Consider the following 11,073-nt stretch of genomic DNA (forward strand, 5'->3'; position numbering starts at 1 on the left):
ACAGTTAACTGGCTAGTAATTAAGGCCTATTTTGCATCCAGGATCAGACGCAGCAAAGCACACGGCTTGGGAACATCAAGGGGAACTGCATCCTGGTGATCCAGTTTTGGTTGCCATGATATATATACAAGATGTTGAGACTCTAAAAAGAGTGCAGAGAAGAGCAATCAAGATGATGAGGGGCCTGGAGGCTAAAACCTATGAAGAACGGTTGCAGGAACTGGGTAGGTCTGGTTTAATGACATGATAGCAGTCTTCCAATGTTTGAGGGGCTGCCCCAAAGAAGAAGGAGTCAAGCTACTCTTCAAAGCACCTGAGGGTAGGACAAGAAGCCACAGATGGAAAATTATCATGGAGAGAAGCAACCTAGAACTAAGGAGAAATTTCCTGACAGTGAGAACAATTAATCAGTGGAAAGGCTTGACTTCAGAAGTTGTATGTGCTCCATTCCTGGAGGCTTTTAAGAAGAGTTTAACAACCATTTATCTGGAATGGTATAGGTTTCCTGCTTGAACTAGAAGACCTCCAAGATCCATTCCAAATCGGTTATTCTGTTATCTCCTGGGGTAGGTTTATCAGTTGCTTCAGGTTTTCCATTCCAGATATGGATCGTTTTCCTGAATCTCTGCTTGGATGCAGCTTTCTTTGGGCAATTATCATGGGACCAAAATTAGCTCGGGCATATAAATTTCCAGGCATGCAGGCAGACGGAAATCTGCTTTTGTGCACTAATTTATATTTGCAGGCGCTTTCTGAACTGTTTCTCTCCTCCCGCCACCTCCCAATCCATATTCAAATGCGAGCTTCTTCGGAAACTGGGTCAACAGTGAGAAGAAAGAGGCAGGCAGGCAGAGAGCATGGGGAGGGAGGGAGGGAGAGAGAGGGAGGAAGGGAGCATGCTGCAAAGAACCAGCTACCTGCCTGTTTAGAGACTGGTAGAATTAGGACAAGGGACAAAACTAACAACCAGTTTACCTGAATCACCACCAATTCAGAAATGGATGGCTCTGTGTTGTGCATGCAGGGGAAACAAGATGCCCTGAGCACAATCCACTTAATTAAAACCAGGAGGCACATAAAGAGTCCAGAATAGAATAGAGTAGAATAGCAATAGAATAGCAATAGAATAGCAATAGAATAGCAATAGAATAGCAATAGAATAGCAATAGAATAGCAATAGAATAGCAATAGAATAGAATAGCAATTTCAATTTCAATAGAAATAGCAATAGCAATAGCAATAGAATAGCAATAGAATAGAATAGAATAGCAATTTCAATTTCAATAGCAATAGCAATAGAACAGAACAGAAAAGAATAGAATAATAGAGTTGGAAGAAACCTTGGAGGTCTTCTAGTCCAACCCCTTGCTTAGGGAGGAAACCCCACACCACTTCAGACAAATGGTTATCCAACATCTTCTTAAAAAACATGTTGGAGTGTTGGAGCATTCACAACTTCTGGAGGCAAGCAGTTCCACTGATTAATTGTTCTATCTGTTAGGAAATTTCTCCTTAGTTCCAAGTTGCTTCTCTCCTTGATTAGTTTCCACCCATTGCTTCTTGTTCTACCCTCAGGTGCCTTGGAGAATAGTTTGACTCCCTCTTCTTTGTGGCAACCCCTGAGATATTGGAAGACTGCTATCATGTCCCCCCCTAGTCCTTCTTTTCATTAAACTAGACATACCCAGTTCCTGAAACTGTTCTTCATATGTTTGAGCCTCCAGTCCCCTAATCATCCTTGTTGTTGCTCTTCTCTGCACTCTTTCCAGAGTCTCGATGTCTTTTTTACATCGTGGCAACCAAAACTGAATGCAGTATTTCAAGTGTGGCCTTACCAAGCTACAGATAGTCCTTGACTTACAACCATAATTAAGCCCAACATTTCTGTTGCTAAGTCAGACATTTGTTAAATGAGTTTGCTCATTTTTGCAACTTTTCTTGCCAACGATTGTTAAGTGAATCACTGCAGTTGTTAAGTTAGTAACATGGTCATTAAATCAATCTGGTTTCCCCATTGATTTTGCCATCAGAAGGTCACAAAAGGGAATAACGTGATGCTGCACACCATCATAAATATGAGTTGGTTGCCAAGTGTCTGAATTCTAATCACCTGACTGCAGGAATGCTGCCAATGGTCATGAGTGTGGAAAACTGTCCTAAGTGGCTTTTTTTCCAGTGCCGTTGTAACTCTGAACGGTCACTAAATGAACTATTATAAGTCAAGGACTACCTGAGTTCTCAAGAAAATCTTCTTTCAATGTCTCTCTGCCAGCCGGGTTGTTTTATCTACGGGCCAAAAGTTCCATTTGTCGGTAGAATTATTAACCTCTGAAGACTTATTGAAAATCAATTCCTCCGCTCATTTCTAAATGGAAGGAAAGGTGTTGGACACACTCTTCCTCTGTCCAACTTCTATTTAACCAATAAAGGGGGAGAAGAGGAAGGCTGGAGTAAATCAGCTGAATGTGTCACTAAGTGGAGAAACGGATGTCAGGGTGATTATAGCAAAGCAGGTGATATCTTGACAACCGACAGCCTTCGGCTAATGGATATTGCCAGAAGTTAGCAGAAGCAGGCAGTATATATCACGCAACGGGATCCTAAGTGGCTAACCGAGAAGACAAGGGAGCCTTGGTTTTGATAACGTTGCTCCTCCAGCCTTTGAGGTCCACGGGAGAAAAATCTGAGCTTCAATAACCAGCCTGAAGCAAGGAAAAAAAGAGAGAAGGCTGAAAATCCATGGATGGATGGATAATAGATGGATGGATGAAGGATGGATGCGTGCATGGATGATAGATGGAGGAGGGATGGAGGGATGGAGGATGGAGGGATAATGGATGGATGATAGATGGATGATGGATGGATTGATGATGTATGATAGATGATGGAGGGAGGGAGGGAGGGAGGATGGATGGATGGAGGATGGATGTATGAATGGATGATGGATGAGGGAAGGATGGATGGATGGAGGATGGATGATAGATGGAGGGAGGGAGGGATAATGGAAGGATGGATGATGGGATGGATGGATGGATGGGATGGATGGATTGATGGATGGATAGATGGAGGATGGATGAACGGTCCTATTTTAGGTCCACTAGGCCTATAACTAGGCCTATAACTGGAGCTGCACATTATAATCCAAAGATGGAACCTCCATGAGTTCATAAGACACAAGTCTAAATTTATTAACTTGCTCCATGGATTCTTACACGGGAATTCACAATCTAGAACACAGCTTTTTCCAATAGCTGGGATTTCCTTCCCTTCCCTTCCCTTCCCCTCCTATAAATAACTCAAGGTGAAGGACATATCCAACACACTTTCTTTTTGACACAAGAGCCCTGTGAAGTCGGTTGGGCTGAGAGAAAGTGATTGGTCCAAAGTCACCCAGCCAGCTTTCATACTTAAGATGGGTTTAGAACTTGCAGTCTCCTGGTGATCAATCCAAAGTCACCCAGCTGACTTTCATGGCTAAGACAAAACTAGAACCCATCATCACCTAGTGATGGCCTTAGAGTCATACAATTATTTTTCAGAGCTATGGTGGGACTAGAACTCACATTCTCCTGGTAATCGGTCCATCCATCCAGCTGTTTTTCATGGCTAAGGCAGGACTAGAACTCATTGTCTCCTGGTTTCTAACCTGATGCCTTAACCATGACACCAAACTGGCTGTTTTGTAATGATGGTTAGAATTCCCATTTAGCAAGCAACAGACCATCATTTTCAACAGATTAAGATTGAGAACATGTGCTTGATTTGGGGTCATCCACACACCAAGAGATCTCTGGCTATGGGGAACTGAATCCATAGTTCCTGCAGTGGTGGAATTCAAAATTTGTTTACTATCATTTCTGTGGGTGTGGCATGGCTTGGTGGGCGTGACAGGGGAAGGTTACTGCAAAATCCCCATTCCCTTCCCACTCCAGGGAAAGGATATTGCAAAATCTTCATTCCATCCCCACTCCAGGGGAAGGATACTGCAAAATCCCCATTCCCTGCTATCAGTTCTCCAGAACTGGTCAGAACCTCCTGAATACCATCCCTGGCTTCCTGGCCTGGTTCTAACCTCTGAACATTACTACCAAAGCAGAAGGGGACGGTAGATAGAATAACCCACCTGTAGTAGTCCTCGACTTACAACAGTTCATTTAGTGACCATTCAAACTTACGACGTCACTGAAAAAAGTGACTTATGACCATTTTCACAATTATAACCCTTGCAGCATCCCTGTGGTCATGTGATCAAAATTCAAAGGCTTGGCAACTGACTGGTATTTATGACGGTTGCGTTTCTCCCGGGGGTCCTATGATCCCCTTTTGCGACCTTCTGACAGAGTCAATGGGGAAGTCAGATTCACTTAATGATGGTATTACTAATGTAGCATCTACAGTGATTCACATCACGACGGTGTCAAGAAAAGTCGTAAAGTTGGGATCCGATTGTGGCGGTTAGTCGAGGACTTACCAGAATATAATCATGATTGGATTTTGCCAGCAAAGCTGCGATTCCCTTCCCCTCCTAGTCATCAGCTTTGAGGGGCGCAACCCAATCTCCCACCTTTTACTGAGTTTTGCTTTTCAGGAAAAGGAATAAAATGGATTTTTGTCACCAAGGGTTAATAACAGGGACCTTCATCATTACATTAAAAAGAGAAATCATTACTTATTGCCAGACTTCCTCGGTGGTGAAAGACAGATGATAATTTATTCATGTAAAAATTGCTTTGAGACTTCCTGAAGTCGGTGAGAGACGGGTGGTTGCCACAGACCTTGCCAACTTGTTTACGTCGGGACAAGATGCGTTCAAATTAAACGCCTTTATAAAGTTCCTTGATCAAATTTAAATAAGAAAAGTCTCCAATCCTTTAAATGTGCAAAGGCATCAGCAATATACTGAATACTAGTAGCTGGATACCCGTGCTTTGCTACGAAACTATGCAAGAGAAATCCGGTTCACTCTGGTTCAAACCGTTGGCTGAGTGGTGGTCGGTGATTGAAACGCATAAGGGAATATCGCTCCCATCGCCTTGAGTCCGGAAGCAGTTCCATAGGTGGAAGGCGTAGACATGTTAGTACTGTAAGGAGCCCCAGACCACTCCTTCGTGAAGGAGTGGAACGTCTGCCAGTTTGAACTGAGGTAACGGAATGTGAGGCAACCGACAGTTGGAACAGAGTTCTTTTCAGGTGGGGAGGGAGAGTAGAACATTTAACACCTTAGAATCAGAGCGTGTTAATTACTGTATAAGAAATACTAATGATCCGATGGTCATTTCAAAAAATCCTTTCTTAGCGAGCACCTAGAAGCCAAGAGGAACATATGTGGTTCTGGAGATTTTGTGACGAGTGAGTGGTATTTGGCATATATATATAAGCCAAATACCACTCACTCGTCACGAAATCTCATATGTATGTATGTATGTATGTATGTATGTATGTATGTATGTATGTATGTGTATATGTATATATATGTATATATATGTATGTATGTAAAAAAAAATCTAATAGATACCTTTCACCCTGGCTTGGCTGATAATGGATAAGAGCCTGTGGCCTAATGGCTAAGATGTCTGCCTAGTATGTAATATAGCCCAGGTTCAAATCCCAGTAAGGGTATGGCTAGCTGATGAGAGCTAAATAGCTTGAAATAGATCTATACTAGTCTCCCTTTATTTATTTATCAGCACAAATACAACATACATACATACATACATACATACATACATACATACATACATACGTGGAGAATTTCAATTGCTAAGCAGGATGACTGTTAAGTGAGTTGCATCTGATTTTATGATCATTTTTGCCACGGTTGGTAAGTGAATCATTGCAGTCGTTATGTAAATCACGCAGTCATTAAGCCCATCTGGATTTCCACCATTGACTTTGCTGGCTGGAAGCCAACTGAGAGGGGTCAAAAGTGTTGATCGTCTGACCCAGGGGATGCTACAACCGTCATAAATATGAGTCAATTGCCAAGCGCCTGAATTTTGATCAAAGGATCACAGGGATGCTGCAATGGTCCATGAGTGCAGGGACTAGTTGTCCATCATTTTTTCCAGCCCCGTTGTAGCTCCAAGCAGTCATTGAGATAATGGTCCTTAGTCAAGGACTATCTGTAACATACTGAACAGGGTGTGCTCAGACAACTCATTAAACCTCCAGAAACCTATGCAAGGTTAACGCCAATCAAACTTTCATGTTACGCATATACACATACCATCTCCATACCATAGAGCCAAGGTGGTGCAGTGGTTAAATGCAGCACTGCAGGCTACTGCTAGATCAGCAGTTCAGCGGTTCAAATCTCACCGGCTCAGGGTTGACTCAGCCTTCCATCCTTCCGAGGTGGGTAAAATGAGGACCCAGATTGTTGGGGGCAATATGCTGACTCTCTGTAAACCGCTTAGAGAGGGCTGAAAGCCCTATGAAGCGGTATATAAGTCTACTGCTATTGCTATTGCTATCTTCAAAATTTTAACAGATTTGGTTTATGGCACTCTCTGGTTGCTTTCTTGTAGACATCTCATTACCTGACTGACTGAGTAACATCATCAGTGCCAGAAGAGAATGGGGCTTGGACTCTGTTTGTACAGACCTCCTCACCAGTAATCAATAGCCTGATAAGCCGAGATTGACAGGATTCACACTAAACCCACAACCCAGCTTTAAACATCACTCTAATCAGAGAACTACCAACTCAGACAAACAAGCTAACAGAAAACAACAGCTTATTCAAGGAACCACCAAGAATACTCCCACCCTATACTGGCAGGGAAAGCCATTTGTATAAACACAGAGTAAGCCCTACTCCCTTCTAGCACTGATGGTGTTACTTAGTTGGGTAATAAAATGTCTGCAGCAAAACAAGCAAACTCAGAGAGCACCAAGGAGCATAGAGTCCAGCTCTTTCTCCACCCCTCTTCCTTCTTTCTACAAACCCCACTCCCTTATAAACTGATGATGTTCCCTAATAGGGTAATGAAACATCTGCAAGAAAACTAGCAAGCTCAGAGAGCACCAAGGACCCCATAGTCACCCCACTCCCTTTTAAAGTGATAATATTCCCTAGTTGGGTGATGAAACATCTGCAGCAAAACAGCCAAGCTCAGAGGTGGACGCCACAGTTCAACCCTGAGCTACAAATCGTGTCTTCTTTTTGAGATCTGGTTCAACGTACTGTATCAACGGAGTCAACCTTGAGCAAAGGAACTTAATGACAGTTAAGTGAGACAAGTGGCATGTTACCAACTTTCAGTGATTAAATTCTGGGCCTTGGATAGTGTTTGGCTAGGTGTATTCATCTACTGGAATCCCCCTATTGCAGTATAATTATACTTCTATAATAACAACATCAAGCTTCATATCTATCTATCTATCTATCTATCTATCTATCTATCTATCTATCTATCTATCTATCTATCTATCTATCTATCTACTGAATCTATCTATCTATCTATCTATCTATCTATCTATCTATCTATCTATCTATCTATCTATCTATCTATCTATCTATCTATCTATCTATCTATCTACTGAATCTATCTATCTATCTATCTATCTATCTATCTATCTATCTATCTATCTATCTACTGTATCTATATCTATCTATCTATCTATCTATCTCTCTATTGTATCTATCTATCTATATCTATCTATCTATCTATCTATCTATCTATCTATCTATCTACTGTATTTATCTATATCTATCTATCTATCTATCTATCTATCTATCTATCTATCTATCTATCTATCTATCGTATCTATCTATCTATCTATCTATCGTATCTATCTATATCTATCTATCTATCTATCTATCTATCTATCTATCTATCTATCTATCTATCATCATCATCATCTTTTTCTATCTCTAGCTAGATAGCTAGATGTAGATATAGATATATAATATAACCTATCAACCCTTTACCTAGAAGTAAGGGGAAATTTCCTGACAGTGAGAACAACCAGTCAATGGCTTGCCTACAGAAGCTGTGAGAGCTTTATCACTGGGAGTTTTCAAGAAGGGCCTGGGCAACCATATGTCTGGAATGGTATAGGCTCTTGCCTGAATGGTGGGGCTGGACTAGAAGACCTCCAGGGTCCCTACCAACTGTTATTCTGTTAATCAGTGGGATGGCCTGCCTGCAGGAGTTGTGGGTGCTCCATCATTGGAGGCTTTTAAGAAGAGATTGGACAACTATTTGTCTGCAATGGTCTTCTGCTTGAGCAGGGGGTTGGACTAGAAGAACTCCAAGGTCCCTTCCAACCCTCTTATTCTGTATTCTGTATTGCCATGCCAAACCCTCGCTCCTTTTTCAAAGCAGAGTAGGAAAAGAAACTCCAGACAAGCATGAACATTCTTGAGATAAATAATCTTAGAATAGTGGCCTATAATAATGAGGTCTTCTCCAAGTCCAAACCAAGCAGAATTTCCACTGGTTCCTGCAGGACAGGACTCCTACAACGACCTTCCTACCCCAGACCATTTAAACGTGCATTTACCTTCCCTTGTGAGGCCTCCCTCTCTCGGGCATCCCAGCCGACGTTCTCCGATTCACCGTCGAGTACTCTGGATCGAGTTCATAACCTTCGTCGTCAATTCCGAGGCTGCGGTTATCATCCTCCAGCCCGTACGGCTCCGGTTGGAACCGTTCCGGCTGGGAGCGGTTCAGGTCCGCGTTGCTGCCCGTCGGCACCTGAGGCTGGGCCAGAGGTCCATAGTTATCCCTCCTGCTTGGCAAAGTGAAGCTACCATCCTCGGGCCGGTAATTGTTCCCCGGTACGTAGCCGTAATGCGGGCGGTAATTGACACTCCGGGACAAGCTTCCATAATTGTCCGGCAGGTCGCCGTAACCGTTGTGGCTTACGAAGGAACGATACTGGCCATCGTGACTCTCCGGGTAGGAATCGTTGTAGCTGTTGTAAGCTCGGTTCAGAGTGGACGATGCCTGGGGGGTGATGTACCGTTCTCCGTTCTTGACCTGCCTTCTGTCTATGGAGTCAGTGTAGCTACCCATGGGGGAGGATCCGTCCATCGTTGGGAGGCCATCAGGACCAAGGGGAACTTGGCGCACCGTTCTAGTTGTGACGGTCTTGACCATCTTGGTTACCTGTGAGGAAGAAAGAGGGAGAAAGGAACACAGACATAATTTATTTTGGGGGGGACCTCAGTAGGCTTCAGTGTAGATTATTTTACACCCACACTTTTGCACCAATGCCAATCCCAACCCAAGGGAATGAGTGGATGAGCCTTCGGCCATCAATTGATATCCTTCACAAGGACGTTGGAAGTGCTCTGTAAAAGATCTACGTCTATCTCAGTCAACATCCTCTTCGTCATCATCTTCTTCTTCTTTTAATGACCCCATAATCCCCTGCTCTGGACCAAAAGCTTTGACCTTAATAGAAAAGTTCATGAAACACAACCTTCATGAAGTTCACCTTCCAGCTACCAGCCCTGGTTGACATCTTCGCATCTCGCTGTTTGAGGAAGTGGCATAGACTCTTCCCATCCTGCTTACAATCTTTTTAGACTGTTGCCTTCTGGCAGAAGATACAGAACAATTAAAACTCGGACCACACGTCCTCTGAATAGCTTTTATCCCAGAGCTATAATGGCACTCAACAATGAACTAAAGGCAATAAAAATTTACTGATTTATTTAAGTTTTACTTCTAATTGCTTATGTCACCTGCAATTTCTAGGAAAGTATACTGTTTTTCTATAATTTCTCTATAAAAATAGGATAAGTTAAGTACACTGACATATAGTGGAAATACACCAAGGGGAGGAGGAGTGGGATAGAAGAAAGACGGGTAGAGAGGGACGGGAGAGAGGATGGGAGGGAGGGTGAGAAGGAAGGGAGGGAGTGGATCGGGAGAGTGGAGTGGTAGAGGGGGAGGGGAAGTAGGGTAGAGGATGATGATGGAGGGAAGATAGAAAGTTGGAGGGGGGTGGAAGAAAGAGGTGTATGGAGAGGGGAAGAGGTATATTGGGTTTGTATTTTTGGGGGTATTGTTGACAAGAGGAATTGCTGCAATTATTGTTTAATGTTGTATGGCGCCGGCTATGCACAGTATATATGTGAGTGTATGAAAATGATACAATGGAAAATAAAAACTTTTAAATGTAACAAAAAAAATGAAAAAGAAAAAAGAAAATACAAAAGAAAAAAGAAAAACTAGAAAATGAAAAAAAGAAAAATAAGAAAATGTAAAAAAAAATAAAAAAAATAAAAGAAGAAAATCAAATAAGAAAAAAAAATCTAGGAAAGTATGGAAAACATCTTAGGTGGATTGTTGTCTTTTAATTTCCTTCCTAATCTATTTTTGCTCTATAAAAGCTTTCTAGTCAGCTGGGCTAGGTGAAAATACCTCAGCATATTTCAGAAACATGTAAGATTTTTGAAGACTTGAAGATTTCCATTTCAGAAAGAAAAGTATGTTATTAAGCTGCATTAGATTTTATTACTGTACCTAGAAGCCCCCATGATTGTTGCTATCTTCTATAACCATCCTTAAGCACATTGGCTACAAGCATACTCCACAGTTCTCTGTCCACAGCTACTGTCTCCACATCCTTGCATTTAAGATTGATTTTAATGAGTTATTAAAATGAGTCATCAATGAGCTATTGAACAGCACTTGGTCTGTTGTGTGGATGCTTGGGTGGTTTAGGAGCGGGGAATTTTTTTGGTGTGTGTATGTGTGTGTGTTTGGGGATTGTTTTGTGTGTTGGGCCTGGTCTCTGGGTGCTATGTGAATTTCGTTGTATGTGTATACTGTGTATGTACGTACAATGACAATAAAGTAAAGTAAACACGACCTTAATAGAAAAGTTCATGAAGCACAACCTTTGAAGCAAGATTAGGTAAAGATAAAGGTTCCCCTTGCACATCTGTGCTAGTCGTTCCTGACTCTAGGGGGCGGTGCTCATCTCCATTTCAAAGCCGAAGAGCCAGCGCTGTCCAAAGACATCTCTATGGTCATGTGGCCAGCATGACTCAGCACCGAAGGCGCATCGAACACCGTCACCTTCCAACCAATGGTGGTTCCTATTTTTCTACTT

The 11,073-nt window shown here is 42.3% G+C and overlaps 1 protein-coding gene across 1 annotated transcript in view; it reads right to left on the bottom strand.

Annotated features, from left to right (window-relative positions):
• Positions 1 to 11,073, bottom strand: part of ARVCF (ARVCF delta catenin family member) — a 294,054-nt gene that overhangs the window by 78,369 nt on the left and 204,612 nt on the right. Inside the window, 1 exon segment of the mRNA XM_032228821.1 lies at positions 8,509 to 9,116. Within this exon segment, the coding sequence (XP_032084712.1) occupies positions 8,509 to 9,116 (608 nt within the window).

This window comes from Thamnophis elegans, chromosome 13 (assembly GCF_009769535.1).
Source record: "Thamnophis elegans isolate rThaEle1 chromosome 13, rThaEle1.pri, whole genome shotgun sequence".
Taxonomy (NCBI): domain Eukaryota; kingdom Metazoa; phylum Chordata; class Lepidosauria; order Squamata; family Colubridae; genus Thamnophis; species Thamnophis elegans.